Below are 16,458 nucleotides of genomic sequence, written 5' to 3' on the forward strand. Positions count from 1 at the left end.
GGATATCGCGTGGTGGTCATGACTGAGTACCCTCTGGGAGACATCATTCGCAACAAGGATGCAAATAGACGCATCGTCAAATGGGCAATAGAGCTATGCCCTTTCTCCTGGGAATTTGCAAGCCGTACTACGGTCAAGTCTCAGGCACGTGTCGATTTCATCGTCGAGTGGACAAACTTAAGCACACCTGCCTCTTAGGGGCCCGACAAGTATTGGAAGATGTACTTCGACGGCTCTCTCAACATCGATGGCGCAGGAGCAGGAGTCCTTTTCGTGTCACCATCCAAGGAGCAGCTCCGATACGTCCTCAGGATTTATTTCCCGGCGTCTAATAACGCCGCCGAGTACGAAGCATGCCTACATGGTTTGTGCATTGCGGTCGAGCTCGGTGTCAAACGTCTCTATGTCTATGGAGACTCGGCTCTGGTCATCAACCAACTCAACAAGGATTGGGATACGACCAGCAAAAAGATCGATGCATACTACAAATCGATCAGAAAGCTAGAAGGCAAGTTCTATGGCATCGAGTACACACATGTGGTCTGGGACAAAAATCAAGCAGCAGATGCGCTGTCAAAGTTAGGATCATCCCGAGCCAAAGTCCCACATGGTGTATTTGTTCAAGACCTGCTCATGCCTTCCATCAAAGAGGAAGATCCCACGGTCGACAAGCCTCCAGACCAGCTATTGGTGGCTGCGGTCCCGGCGTCAAACACCACCGAACCACCTCCGACCACTTAGGAGCCTGACTGGAGAGTACCTTTCATCAAGTACCTGACAGATGGTAGCGGTTACACCGATCGGATAGAAAACGAACGCCTGATGCGTCGCAGTAAGTAGTATCTGCTCGTCGATGGAACGCGAAGGAGGAAATCTTGATGAAGTGTATAACCTAGGTGGATGGTGAACATCTCCTGGACCAAATCCACTCTAGCTCCTATGGCAACCACGTGGCCTCGAGAACGCTGGTTGGCAAGGCTTTCCGAGCAGGGTTCTATTGGCCGTCAGCCGTAGCCGATGCAGAAAAGCTAGTCCGCCATTGTGAAGGTTGTCAGTTCTTCGCCAGGAGAACCCACGTACCAGCACATGAGATTCAGACAATACCAGCCTCTTAGCTCTTCGCATGCTGGGGACTGGATATGATCGGGCCTTTCAAACCACCCCCTGGGAAATTTACATGCGTCTTTGTGCTGATCGACAAATTTTCCAAGTGGATAGAGTACATGCCCCTGGTCAAGGCATCTTCAGAAAAGGCTATTGCGTTCATCAACCAGGTCATCCAGTACTTCGGCATACCCAACAGCATCATCACTGATCTGGGTACTCAGTTCACCAGGAATGCTTTTTGGGACTTCTGCGATGAAAGGAGCATAGTAGTAAAATACGTCTCAGTGGCGCACCCTAGAGCTAATGGACAGGTCGAGCGGGCAAATGGTATGATCTTGGACGCACTTAAGAAGAGGATGTATAGAGAAAACGACAAAGCTCCTGGAAGATGGCTCAAAGAGTTACCAGCCATGGTCTAGGGTCTCAGAACCCAGCCCAGTCGCAATACCGGCGTATCACCATACTTTATGGTTTATGGCGCTAAGGCAGTGCTCCCAGCAGATATAGCCTTCAGATCAGCACGGGTAGAGAATTTCGACAAAGACAAGGCCAATGAAGTACGGGAGCTAGGAGTGAATAGTGTAGAAGAGAAGCGGCTCGATTCTTGCGTACGTACAACCAAATACCTTGTTGTTTTGCGTAGGTACTACAACAAGAACGTTAAGGAGCGGTTCTTCGTGGTTGGGGACCTGGTCCTGAAGTGGAAGACGAATCAGACTGGCATCCATAAACTTGCAACCCCATGGGAAGGGCCCTTCATGATCAAGGAGGTTACGCGACCAACATCTTACAGGTTAGCTCACCTGGATGGTACAGACGTACCCAATTCATGGCACATCGACAAGCTTAGGCGTTTCTATGCTTAATTACTAAGATATGTACTCCTCTTGTATTTTCGATTTAATTCAATAAAGCTGTTATGATTTCTCCGACCACTATAATGTGTCACTTCGAAGTCCATTGTTAATCTAACTCAACTAGTTAAAACCGACCACCATCCCTTCTTGGGTTTTTGGAGCAGGCCCTGTCTCCGGTTCCTCCCAACGCGTGCATGGGATCTGCTCTCTACGCTACGAGTGATCGGTAGGTGCTCTCTGGTTTGACTTGTGTGTGTCTACATGTGCACAGGCTGCGCACCTCACACTCCGACCACAAGACAAACCAGGACCATACAAACCTTTTAGGATGACGTGTCGATTAAACTGGTACAACTAAACAGAATGCTAACATGTTCTCACTTAGTTACACCAACACGATATTCAAGCTTAAATACGTTTTCTACAAAACAAACAAGCTTATGCAGATATACAATTATGTTATTACAAGCTTGCCTGAAAGGGTCCAAGTTTACAGTAACACAACTACATCTTCTTCCATAGCTATAGCCTATACTATTGGCTGGTCGGGTCACGCGGCACCTGCTGCTCGTTGCGCCTGACATTGTGCAAGGGTCTCGGGGACTCTGGCATTGTTCGAGCTGAAGAAGATGGCCCCACCGATGCCTGGCTGGTTGAGACCGCAGGCTTCGCCGGTTGACTTAAAAATGACGGCGCTTCTAGCTGACTTGTTGATGGTGTTCCCTATACAGGTGCTGTCGCACCTCCACACAGGTTAATGTCGCCAATTATTTTCGCCCGACAAGTCCAGTTGGGTCATCCGTAGCTCCTCAGCCTTGTCTGGATCTACCTCCTTTGGGTATCCAGCCTCCAGGCGCTTGAGGTCAATCAGGGGGTAGTGAGCACATACCATGCTTAGCACATGTGTGCCTGTGTACTCACCCGCCTCCTTCATGAACTCCTGGAACCATCCCCATGCCTTTCAGCATCTCTCGATCAATCCCAGCTACGGCATCCTTGGCACGTCCTCTGTTAGCGCTGGATCGATGAGGTTAAGGACTGGCAAAATGCCCGTTGCCACCTCCTGGCACTGGCTTTTCCAGGTGTCACGATCATTGGTGATCTCTAGGCACTGCGCCTGCCAGCCGTCATGGTCTTTTATCACGGCCTCTAGATGCTTCTTCGCATTGATTTTTATAATTGCAAACCGTACATGCTGTTAAGACGCTATATTACGCCAAACTATGGTAGGCAACAAAAATGAGCAAAGGGGTTTGAAAAACTTACTTTTCAGCTCCTCTGTCATCTTGGTCGTGTGGTCCTGGAGGTTTGACTGGTCGTGCGCTAGTTTTCTGTTGTCCTCTTTCAGGCGATCACACTCTATGACCGCACGACTGTTCTCCTCTCGGAGACGGACCACTTCAGCTTCTAAGCCTGCACTACAGCTGTTACTACCAACAATGCAACAACACTGGCAGTATTCGTTATGATAAAGTGGCTACTTACTTGTTCTTTCCTGCTCTTTATTACTAAGCTGGACGACCAGGTTCTGGTTCTGGGACTCTTGCTCTGCCTTCTCATGGTTGGCGGCTTCAAGTCGGTGGCGCAGGCGTTCCACCTCTGCCGTTAGCTCCTTGTTGCTAGCAGTGATCCCCTCGATCTGGTCGAAGCATTTCTTGCGGTACCTTGTGGTCTTCATTAAGTCCTGTGTGCAGATGGCTAAGTAAGACAAGCTCGACTAGACAGCAAGATCAGGTGGTGAAGCAAAGCCTACCTGGACCTCTGTCACCAGCCGTTTCACCGCCCGTTCAACTTTCTTGGTCTCTTCGACCTCCGGGATTTCCTCATGAACAACCCATTGGTCGTTCCACCAACGCGACACATACACATGTTGTCGCTTGTCCTGTGGACGGCCCAGGACCTCCTCCACTTCGTCCTCTTTGGGCTCTTCTTTGGGTCTCGGTGTTGGTCTAGGGTTAGCAGCTTCTACGATCACTATGGCCTTCCCGCGGGCTACAGCATCGACAAACGTGCTCTGTGCTCTCACCTCCGGCCGCTGCTCCTCGATCTGTTCTGTTACCCTTGATGCTGAGGTGTTGCCCTCAGCAGGTTCAGTGCTCGGAGCACTCGTGCTTGGCTCGGCTCTTCCCTCGACCCCCTGTCCAGGGATTGTTGTCTGACTATTTGTTTGCTGAGGCCCCGATGGATCTTCTGCTATGGGTTCCTCGATGGCCGGCTGCTGGGTAGTCTGCTCGGAACTTACTGGCGGAGCCACGCCGCTCCCGGCTAGCTGGTCCGGACTTTCGGTGGACGTCGAGCTAGTACACCCGAGATAAGTTCAGAAGGCAATCATATTCAATGCAAATTGCTAGCTTACATCAAGGTTACAAATACTTACATGTTGGAAGCACGGAATGATGTGGCGAAGGCGTGTCTCTTCGGCCGTGCTTGCTCCACGTGCTGTGCGGGCGACTCCTGGTCTCCCTCTACGTTCAGCACTGTCGCTGGGCCTTGGTGCTCGACCCCTCCGCTGCTTGTCCTTCGCGCTGCAGTGGCCGATGATGTAGGTCCCACCAACACGGAGGAGCCACCTTGCTCCATCGACTCCAGTTGCCTCCTCCTCTTTCGAGGGACGAGTCGAAAGGTGTCTGCATCCTCTCCCTCCTCTACGTCATCGTCCGACAAAGTAAAAATCACCTGACGACGTTTGTTGGCCTCCGGTCGCTTACCAGCAGTTTTGGCCGCTGCCTCCTCTCCAGCTCCGAGCACCGCCCAGTCGATGTCCTCGATCCCAACGCTGGTCTGGGTGGCTGGGACAGCTCCTTGTGGCCAATCTACTCCAGGGGGTGGCGACACAAACACTGTCGCTCTATCCCGACCATTAATCTAGAAACATATGGGAGTGAACACAGTAAGTTTCTACCACAATATAAGACTACGGGTATAGGGCAAGATGAGTTACCTTTGGGGGAGGTCGAGCGAGCTTGAAAGCGTGCTCGATGTCGCTCAATCTGATATAATTTGGATCAGCTAAGTTAAATAGCTCTCAATTCTGGCTCTAACTTCATTTTTGTCAAGCGCCCCCTACCTCGTTCTCATCGAGTCCACGCTACCTTGATACTCGTAGCCAGGATGTACCCTCCTCTGGCAGGGTTGGATCCACCGGCTGATGAAGCTCCCGACCACGCTCGGGCCATCCAGTTTTTTCCATGGGATCATCCCAAATATTTCTAGAACATGTTCCAGGTGCTCGGGTTTCTCTGACCAGCTTGTCCTCTTCTTCGGAATGTACCCCACATCGCACAACGTGATCGTGTTCGGCTCTTCGCGGATGTAGAACCATTTCTTGTACCAGTCGTCAAGCGACGTGTTCCATGGGCAGTGTAGGTACTGGGCTTTCATGCCATCATGGAGGTTGAGGTACACACCTCCGGCTATCTTCGAGCCGCCGCTTCCTTTCTTCCGCAGATAGAAAAGATGGCGGAAAAAATCAAAATGGGGCTAGAAGCCGCCATATGCTTCGCAAAGATGAATGAAAGTGGTGACAAGGAGGATCGAGTTGGGATGCAGATTGCAAATCCTAATCTCATAGTAAAGACAGAGCCCCTGAAGAAAAGGATGTACCGGAACCCCAAATCCCCGCTTAAAGAAGTCTTCGAACACCACGATCTCACCTGGTTGTGGATCGGGGTACCCCTCGCCCTCCGGCGCACGCCATCCTGCGAGCTCCTTGTTGTGGAGTACCCCCATGGTGACAAGGTCTTCAATGGTCTGCTCGTTGCTTCTCGATTTCCACCACTCCTTCGCCATGACTCCTGCTTTCTTCTGCGCGTCACTTTTCGCCATGAATCTGGCCTTGCTGATGAACGAGGAACTGGTGGAGGACTGATTGGTGGTGATTTTGGAGGTATTAGGGTTGGTAAGAGGAAGAAGATGGCCGCGGCTGTGAATGGCAATGAGGTTCAGTAAAAAGTAACTTACCTATCCTATACTATATTTAACCCAAGAGTTATGCCGTTTCGTCTGCCTAAGATTCTTGGGAGACGTGCGCACGCGCCGTAGACGGTTGTTTTCACAGCCTCAAGATCTATGCCAATATATGCGCCTCTTCGTTGCCAGTGTGGGAGGGCCCATGCTGACGCATCTACTTACAGGTGCCACGCAACTGTTTGCTTGAAAAGACAAAAAGGCAGTATGATGTGCTATGCCTGTCTACTTCTTTGACCAGACGTGTCAGATTGGACTTGACAGAGCAAGTAAATAAATAAATATAAAAAATAATAGTACAAGTGGTATATGGTTTTTCGCCACACTTCTCGTGCTCGGGGACTGTCGCGACTATCCTTGTGCTCAGGGACTGTCCAAACCACCACCGTGCTCAGGGACTGTCCAGACCACCATCATGCTCGGGGACTGTCCAGACCACCATCGTGCTCGGGGACTATCCAGGCCACCATCGTGCTCGGGGATTGTTCCGACCACTCTCATGCTCGGGGACTGCTCCGACCACTCTCCAAACATTGCTCGGAGACTGCTCGCCTCGGCTACATGTGATTTGTACTCACATACAGTCGAGAGACATTTATTTTTTCTCACTTAGACCTTGCTACAAGGCTGATGCCTCGCCTTCCAGCAAGCTCGGGGACTACATCGGTACGATGCACCTGCCGGTGCATCTCGTATCGCTTGTACGATGATTGGATTTTCAACTTAATTGGGAATTCTTTTTAGACCCTGGCACCACGTGCCTGCGTCACCTACTACCAGGCTCGGAGACTAAGTGGGCACACTTCACCTTACGGTGAATGTGTTTATTTTATCGACCCCTACGCTCTGACTGTTGGCCATAACTACTACTGTACAAGGGTCACTTATATTTCTTTTTAGAAATACAAGTGGGCACACTTGATCAGGAAAGAAATCTTTTTCTTTTTTCTTTAGAGCGCCATGCATTCTTCGGACAACCGGAATCTTCGGCCATAATCGTGGATTACTGCTCTCTGTGCGGACCAGAATACTAGCATATTTGCTTGGTTGATTTTTCAACCAGTTAAAGATGACATGAAGACAGACTGCATTAGCCGAAGAAGATCAAACGGCGTGTCGCAACATAATACATGGTGCTCGGGGATTAGTTGTGGGGGTATTAACCCCTATACCCTTACGGCTAGGCTTGGGCCGGCCCAGTCCAGGGGTCCGGTCCACTAGGAGACGACGCGCGGCTCGACCGATCTGCTCGGAGTCCCGCGCAAGGAGTCAAGACAGACTTAGAGATCAAGCAAGATCCTGGTCGGTTAGAATAGAAATCCTTATCAGGCCACCTATGGCAATTGTAACCGGTTAGGATTAGTTTCCAGATCTATAACCCTGCCCCCTAGACTATATAAGACGGGCAGGGGACCCCTCTAAAAAATATCTCTCATTGACATACAGCAATACAATCAGACGCAGGACGTAGGTATTACGCCCTCACGTCGGCCGAACCTGGATAAAACCCCGTGTCTGTCTTGCGTCATCATCTTGTTCGTAGCTTGCGCACCTGTCTGCCGATAATCTACTACCTTGGGCATACCTCTAGGTAGACTGCCGACCATATTTCGTTGACAGAGGGAGAAGGTCCCAAGTTTCTGGTGAAAAGATCGAACAGAGTTAGGTCTTGTTGAGCTCGTTCAGCCGTGTGCTAGTGCTTTTCATGGGACGTCATGCTTCCCCTTTTATAAGTGAAGGGGAAGTCACAGGTTACAGAGAGAGAAAGAAAGAGAAGGAGAAAAGCGAGGGAGAAGAAGGTCTCTAGGGTCGCAGCGTCCTTCATATCCTTTATGCGGGTCCCGTCGGTCCTGTAGATGATGACGGGGATGGCTCCATGTTGCGACCCTGTTCGTCATTGGCGCTATACGTAGGCGTCGTCAGCCGGTCGCGGCGCTCCACTCCGTTCCCGCGGGCGGCGTGGTCAACAAGTACTCCGGTCAGAAGCCGTACGGGGATTAGGCAGCACAGCGCTGGCACGTCCGACACTGTTGGCGACGTGAGCCCCTAGGTATGGTCCGTCGTGGCCACGGGTCATGTCGAGACATGCCCGCTTCCCTCTCGGTGTCAGAAGTTTGACCATGGAGTCGTACTCTTGGACCCATAGTAGTTGGAGGTGGTATGGATCCCCGTCGGGCGAGACGAAGCCCGCGCCTGAGGGGTCTGGCGAGACCTTAAATACGCCTTGTACCATCCAGACGAATTAACGTTCGTGGCCGTTAACTTCCTTCCTCCGATTATCCCTAATATCGATACCTGACAATTATAAATATATCATCATATTAATTTTCATATTATTCTACTTGTTTTGGTTGATGTAAGTTTTAATAAGAATAAATTTTATTTCTAATTATTTTAAGTACATCGATCGATAGCTTGATAGTGGCAATCTTTTGTTGCTTAGAGATTAGAAAAAGGTCAACGTCTAGTGTTACATTTATTTATTGGTTGCTTTTCACGTTTCTTAGAAAATAAGAAATCACAACCAAGGTGCTTTGAGGAAAAAAAAACAAAATCACAACGGAGGTACTGGGAAACGACCGTTCTGGCGAGAAAAGGTACCTATATATACGAAAAAAAGAACAGGAATGTACGAGCGGAACCAGACTGAGGAAACTGAAGACGCTTCGTGCGGACGATAAAAACTCGTATCACGCTTCGTGCGGACGATAAAGACCCGTATCGCTCGCTCCAGTCTAGATGTACACAAACTATATATACTGCACAGTAGTATGACACACACCACTTGCAAGTTACTCGCTCCAGTCTAGATGTACACAAACTATATATACTGCACAGTAGTATGACACACACCACTTGCAAGTTACCGGCCTATTCGCTTGGTCGTAAACGATCGTAAATCTCCAGCCAGAATAGTATTTTTCTCTCGCACCAAATCAACTAACGGTAATAATCCACGATCATATACGATCGTATCAGCACCAGCCGAACCGGGGTACGACTCAACGCCATCGTCTCACAGCCTGTTCGGTAGGCTGGTTCGTATCGTTGCTGGTTCCTGAAAAAGTACAGCTGGCTGGTTTGTATGAGAGAAAAATACTATTCCGGCTGAAAATTTATGATCGTTTACGACACGCCACATCCAAACGAACATGGTGTCCGCCTAGACTTTCGTCCTTATTTTTTTGCTGTTTTGGCGTAGCGCATGCAGCAAGCAGCATGCATGTTGTGCCTTGGCAGGGCCGAAAAATCACATACTCCCTCCGTTCCTTAATATAAGCCATATAGATTTCTAAAGAAAATTTCAAAATATAGGTACGTATCAGCTCCCACGCCGATTAGTTTGGAAACCTTCCCACCGTACATAGCGCATGCCCCAACCAATCCCTTAGATTTAGAAAGCAATTTGATTGGGAGAGAGTAGATGGCGATTTTCCTTTTTTTTCCTCGGTCTCACATTCTTCCCCAAGCCGTGCGTTAATATTGGTGCTAAAAACTATATGGCTTATATTAAGGAACGGAGGGAGTAACAAAAAGCTATGAAAGTCCGAAGTAAACGAAAAACACGGACACAGGCAAGAAAAAATAGAGAAAAGTCATGTACCGACGTGCAACAACGGGTGGCTGAACCAAAATCTAATACCAAAATCTTGGTTGTGTCCGTGTTTGGGGCTGAACGCGTAATTGGGGCTGAACCAAAATCTAATACCAGAAATTATTCTCTGTATAGATTTTTTTCTTATTCTTTTCTATCTGGATTAGGTTTAGGATTCTTATTTAGGTTACCTAGAATCGGAGGAATCTACTTCTGATTCGGATTTACCTTAAAAAGCCCTACACTTCGTCATATAAACAAGCACATCATATAAAACAGGAGGGCGGTAATAGATGAAGGGTCCGTTTCCACATTCACGGAGTTAGTTAAGAGATGACTAGATAAAAAATAGGTGGAGAGAAATTTTACATCTTTATTATTAAGTATAGAAGCGTTGTTTGTGAATTTCGTAGTCCCTAACAAATGAGACGTGGTAAATTGAACTTTTTGAACTAAACTGAGAACAGGAGAGATGCAAACTAAAAATAAGCAATACTTTTTTTTTCTTTTTGGTAAAGAAGAAACATTGTTTGTGAACAGCTTCGTTGTCCCTAGACCCTAGTAGACAAATAAGACGTGGTGAGGGGTGAAGCTAGCCGAAAGAATTGTCGGGGTCTTTAACATTATTATAGGTTGAGATCATTAGTGTTGTCAACTATGCAAAGCAGTATTTTTTCATTGATTTTGGCAAAATTCACTGGGGTTGGTGACAAAGGGGCCTAGCTCCGCTCTTGGACGTGGTAAATTAAACTTTTTAACCAAACTGAGAATATCAGAGATGCAAAATAAAGAAAAAATATAAACAACCAAAATTAGTCTTTTTTAACCAGAGACTATGGACAGGAGAGATGCAAAGCTAAAAAACAAAATATGAACAGCCGAAAGTAAACCAAAAACTGTGAAACGGAGCTATGCAAAAAACAAAAGCAAAATGCGCCAAATATCAGCTATGCAAAAAACAAAAGCAAAATGCACAAAAAATATGGCAAAATGCGTGCCACTGTGAAACGGAGCTATGCAAAAAAAAAAAAAAAGCAAAATGCACCAAAAATCAGCTATGCAAAAAACAAAAGCAAAATGCACCAAAAATCTGGCCACTGTGAAACGGAGCTATGGAAAAAACAAAAGCAAAATGCACCAAAAATCAGCTATGCAAAAAATAAAAGCAAAATGCACAAAAAATCTTGCAAAATGCGCGCCAGGTAGGAGTCGAACCTACGGCCTTCTGCTTAGGAAACAGACTATCCACTGGGCTACAGGCGCTTTGCTTGGCCTTCCGATTAGTAAATAGCTTCTTTATTCACTAAGCTAAAGATGCTATGTTAGGATACATTATCAGACCTTTCCCTATAAGAACACCCATGAATCAACTAAATATCTATATATATAAGTTTGAAATAACTGTGATCCTTTGCAGATCTCGGTACCAACAGCAACCTAACAAGAACTTCCACTTGACTCTAGATTTTGTTAATGGACATGCCGCCCCGAAAAATTTCACGGACAATTCGATGAAATCCATTTAGTAGTTCCATAAATTACCATTAAATATAAGTATTAAATAACACAATAAATTTTTAATTCAACAATCAAGTTCAAGACTTATATAGGTTACAATAGAAATAGTTCAAATACCATACTAATAATTTTAAATACATATAAAATCTTAGACACCAAATAAGATTGTAAACATTACTTCTCGGGCTCCCCTTCTAAGGGTGGTGAAAGTCTTGATTATGTCATCTTCATACACTTCATAGGAACTCCCTAATTCGTACTATCTACATCAATTGAGTTAATTTTGGTGGTAAATTGATTTATCTAATTTGAATAACAAATAGGAACAATCTATGCCTTAGGAGTTAAGAGAGTTGAGACTGAGTGGGTGTCTGGATCGGACCCTGACCTGAGAACCTTCGATAGGCAACAACATCCAACCTCGAGACCTTGGTTATAGGTATGAAAACAAATCTTATATGAACATATATTACAAACACAAATACATGTAGTTGGGTTTTTTTTTTATGAAATCTGGAGTCAAATGTGGATAGCATTGAACATATATTGCAGACACAAATACATGTTGTTGTTTTTTCATATGTGCATGAGAAATCTAATTTTGAGTATTCAAATTTGAATATGCTACAGATATTAAATGTCCAAATTTATACATGAGTTAGCCATCTAGTATTTTAACCTCTTCATACATACAGATATCAGAAAATATCGGTTCTATTTTCGTACCAGTTGCTCCCTCGCCGCCGTTGCAATGTTCTTTCTGAACACGGAGATCTGACAGACCGCGCCATCCGGGCACCATGCGACCATGGGCGGACCTACAGTTGTCTCCGGATATTTTTGGACATACCCAATATTTTTGGGAAAAATTTTAGTAGTTCTTAGAGGTATATACATGTACAATATAGTTAAGGTCTTAAAATTATGACTCTTCACTATTTTCTGCCTGTAATTCGTATCTAACTGAAAAGCAGTCCACAGGCCACACATAACCGAACGGCCCAATGGCCCATCTGGCCTTCCCACTCCCTAATCTCTAATTCCCCACTCCCCAAACCCATCAGGAGGCTGCCGTAGGGGTAGGGCAGCCAGCAGCTTGGAACGTTCGAGTTCGACGGACGCGGAATCACGCCGCGCCGCCGCCAGGCCGCCCGCCCGCGCGGCTGCTCGCGGCGCCGGCGCCCCCCGTCCCCCCCTGCCGTCCCGCTCCCCCCGGCAGCTGCGGAGCCAGAGTTGCTCGCTCGGCACGACCCGAGCCGCAGGAGCCGACGAGCCCGACTGCTCCAATACCTCGATTTGATTTTTTCGTTCAGAGGTAATCAAAATTCAAATCCCTTTGGCCTTTGCTATGTTCAGAGGTAATCAAAATTCAAATGTCTTGGCTCTTGTGAACTTTTTATGTTGTTCATCCAAATATTTTTTTTTGCCATGGGCATACTCTACTCTAAAATTCTGGGTCCGCCACTGCATGCGACGGCAGTGACGGCACAGAAGCACTGCTCAGGGCTCCAATAATCTGGGGCAACCTAGAGCTGCCTATAGGCCTCGTTCGGCTTACCCTATATTCAGCTTGTTCGGCTTGTTTTTACAGCCGAAATAGTATTTTTCTCTCACAACAATTCAGCCAGAACAGTGTTTTCAGCCAGTTTCAGCCAAAATTCAGACCAGCGAACGGGTTGTTGCTCGCGCTGAAAACAACTCAACTGGAGGAGTTTACTGCACATCAGCCTGCAGGCTGTGAGGGCAGCTACCTATGTGAGGTGGCCAATTTTCTTCTGGGCTTTTAGGCTCTAATTGGATCTGATTTTACATCGCTTAGGCCTTATAATCCGTCTTTTTCAGTTTGTTTTTTCAACCGAAACAGTGTTTTAGCTTGTTTTTTCAGCGAAGCGAACGGGGCCTATCCTGGTCCTGTCCGAGGTTGGCTTTCTTCCTCTTTTTATCCACATGCCCGCTCCAGGCCAAGATGGCCGGACTACTGCCGGTGAGGGCACGCCGGCGCCTCCGATTACCTTGCCTACATCAGTTCTCCCTATCTTTTTTTTTGTGATACTACCTCAGTTCTTCCTCTTGATAGCTAAATGGTTCGCTTCCTTTCCACGCTAGGAAGCCAGCTTAAAATTGAAACGTGGATAAAAAAAAAATTCCAAACTGTGCATAAGGGCCGGGCTCATAATCCAAGCAAAGGCCTCAGAAAGGACGATGAATAGTGCAAGTGCACAACAAGTGAAACGAAGGAATTTTATGGGAATCGTAAAGAGATTTCATAGCAGCACATAAAAAATGCAGTAAACACGAAAAATTCCTCCAATCTTGGAGGCCTAAGTCAAGCAAAGGTTGGGCCGTGTCCTGTCCTAGGTCCCCCTTTTGGATCCAGCCCGTTTTGATGGAAATCCTCTGGGCCGAATCCATTTCTTTTTCTTCAGAATAGTTATGCCATACGTGGGCTGAGTATATCGGGCGAACATGTGTAAAAGGGATACTAAAGGTGTCGCTCTTGCTCACCAGGCAAATTTCAACCTCGTGGCAGAAATTGGTTGGAGAAAACTATGACTCGGAAATTGGATCACCTAGCAACCGGAGGCTAGTTTGATCAAACAGTGTGCGGTCTAGGCAGACGACTCGTAGATGGGCAAGCACTAGCTTATATACTTCGTAGTAAGAAATATCTATTTCCTCGAGCCAGGATCATTTGCTTGTTTGATCAATACTGTGCATTGCAGAAGCATTACACTACACTAGTATAGGAGTATATCTCGTAAAGTCGTAACAGTGGCATATTTCCATTCCGAACATTAACCGAACACCTAGAGAGCACTGCAGACAGATCAAGAAGACAAAAAGATAAACAGGATCGGTGACCACGAACCGGGTGAGGACTGAGGAAGACGGGAGCCAATTTCGTGGATCAAAATCAGTTGTCCCCCTCGGGCTCGAACTCCGGGTCGCCGTCCGGGTGCATCTCCCTCCACTGGTCCTCGGGCCAGTACTCCTTGACGTGGCCCCACTTCTTGCGGAACTTCTCGATCTGGCTGTCCATCACCACCAGCGCCGAGGTGTCGCCGACGTAGTAGGGGTGGTTCCCGGACCACACGTCCACCGTGTACTCCGGCTTGGTGCCCCCCGTCACCAGCACCAGCTCGCCGTTGCAGTACACCTTCGCGTCCTCGTAGATCTCCGGGTGCAGCCCCTTCTTCCGCATCGAGCACCGCATCCCCTGCACCGCCCAGGTCTCAGGAATTAGCTAGCGGCGGCGGCGCCCATGGATGGATATCCGTGCAGGAATTGCGAGAGGGAGGGGCCGGTGTGTGCGAGCGCGCGTACCTGGGAGGGGACGACGGAGCGTAGGGTGCGGGCGGTGGTCCTCGCGGCGGCGGCGGCGGGGGTGGGGAGGGAGGAGGTGGAGAGGGAGAGCGTCATGGCGGATGATGGCCTTGCCTCGCGACAGTCGCTTCGCCTGTCTTATCTATCGTCTCGCTAATTGTGGTTATCCTCTGGTGCTCGTCGATTCTCTCTTCTTATTGGGCTCGATATTTTCCATGGAAGTCTGTGGTTTGCTTTGGGCTACGTGGGTAATGCGACGGCCCACGAAAATTCCAGTGCCTAATTTCTCCTCCATTTAGCAGCGACCACAAAGGGCGAGTGGCAAAGGTTAAGGATGCGCCTGGTAATATTTTGGATCTAGATTTCTCTCAAAAAGACGTTTTGGGCTATAAATCAAAAACACTTTATGAGAATGTTTGGCAAGATATAAAGATACGCTTAAAAAAACTTTAAAACTTTTTATGGATAATAAGGAACAGCTTAAATACAATCCATTTAGTTTGTTGCCAAGATTTGTTAATGCATTTTGTGAGTTGGCCATTTTCGTGAGTCGGCCATGTTGGAACCCTATATTGTTCTTTGCATCTGACTTACGAATTGTATAACTGTTGGTAGTTGCATCCTCGCTCGTATGTTGTGGAACTAATAGAAGAAAGCTAAAAAGAGTAGTTACTTCAGTTTAGTCCTGGGTTTTTGGTAGAATCGCTACACCCATTATCCTAATTTTAGGTAAGAGTTCATTGCTATCTAATATGCGTTCTCTTTCTGCCTTTGCTATAATGCGATAATATCATTCAGCTTCATGACCTTGAAAGAAGTTGTTTGCAACTACCAATCACCAAATATAGGATCTGAGCTAGTTTTCTAGAGGCAGACATCAGTGGACCTTAATGGTAAACTTGCCGCCGGTTGAATTTCCAAACAATCCAGTGCCAATGACGAATACAACATGTTTAACTAAAGCTTATGGACACAATCTTTGATGCAATGATATGGGTCTAAAAACAAAATATCTTCCATAGGCCAAAGATCATGCTAGCCCAGTGTGGAATTTTCCAATTGACCCACCACATTTCCCTACCAAACCACACACATACCATTGCTTTCTTCTCCAACCCCCTACCACTGAAGACCTCGACGCCCGCTGCCTCTCCATGGATGGATGCTCCAAGGTCACTGTCGGCCAACCGGGGGGATGGCGAGGTGGTGTTCTCCCCTCTAAAGCCTCTCCCCCGTGACCACTGCCTAAGCTATCCGTGTCGACTTCGATGGCATTGTACCTCCTCATCTTCGTGTCATCTGCATCTTGCGCACTGTCGTTGCTATCACAGCCTACGTTTCGATTCGGCATTTTTCAGAGGCAGTCCAAAAGATACCTTCCCACCTCTTCTACTGAAAACACCTCCGTTGAGCTAGCGCAAAGTACTTGTCCTTATATCTTTTCTTTCCTCTTTTTATGTTGAGAAAATTGAAAATTTATCCTTACGATGTTAAGTGAGTTTTGGCCGAATGCTACTGTATCAAGCTGTGCTGGATGACCCCTACCTGCTAGGCCGTGCACGCTGCTGAAATGCCATTTGAGGATTTAGATCGCGTAGCGTTAAAATGGCATTTGAGGATTTTAGGCCTCAATTTTATTTATTTTTGACAAGAAAACTGATATGAAGTTTCCGTTTTGCCCCTGCCTCTTGAATCACCTACCCCCTGTTTCTTTCCTCGTTCTCGTTCTCATTCTCGTTCCGCCGTTCGTCTCCCTCCCTCTCGACGTGACACACCGCCACCCACTGCTAGGCGGGCCGCGAACTCGTGAAGCCCCGCCGCTGGCCCGCCCCCCCTGCACTGCTGCCCCTAGGCGCGCCGCCGCCGCCTCTCCGCCCGCCCCTAGCCCCGTTTGCGTCGGCATGTCCGGCAGGAAGGACACGATCTTCATGTCCGGCGTCGATCTTCGTGCGAGCGGCGAGCCACTACGTTGCCAGCCAGCAGCGGCATGACAGACTGCGGCGCCGGGAGGTTGCTCCAGTGGGCGGCGGGGATGGGGGCGGGCCGGCAGGCGAGGCCTATGGGCTGTGAGTTAGGGCGGGGTGGCGGTGT

At 47.8% G+C, this 16,458-nt stretch overlaps 1 protein-coding gene across 1 annotated transcript; it reads right to left on the reverse strand.

Moving 5' to 3' along the window:
- Positions 1–13,687: 13,687 nt before the first annotated feature.
- Positions 13,688–14,531, reverse strand: LOC136458555 (uncharacterized). The gene is made up of 2 exons (XM_066458502.1): positions 14,368–14,531; positions 13,688–14,260 (listed from the first exon to the last, which is right to left on the reverse strand). Exons 1-2 carry the CDS (start codon positions 14,461–14,463, stop codon positions 13,958–13,960), a joined length of 399 nt encoding a protein of 132 aa, XP_066314599.1. The 5' UTR covers positions 14,464–14,531; the 3' UTR covers positions 13,688–13,957.
- Between the last annotated feature and the right edge of the window lie 1,927 nt (positions 14,532–16,458).

This window comes from Miscanthus floridulus, chromosome 6, assembly GCF_019320115.1.
Source record: "Miscanthus floridulus cultivar M001 chromosome 6, ASM1932011v1, whole genome shotgun sequence".
NCBI classification, from domain to species: Eukaryota; Viridiplantae; Streptophyta; class Magnoliopsida; order Poales; family Poaceae; genus Miscanthus; species Miscanthus floridulus.

Coding starts and splice junctions, on each gene's coding strand:
- LOC136458555 (XM_066458502.1), bottom strand. CDS start 14,463: ATGACGCTCTCCCTCTCCACCTCCTCCCTCCCCACCCCCGCCGCCGCC. Junction 14,261..14,367: donor GCTCCGTCGTCCCCTCCCAG/GTACGCGCGCTC, acceptor TGGGCGGTGCAG/GGGATGCGGTGCTCGATGCG.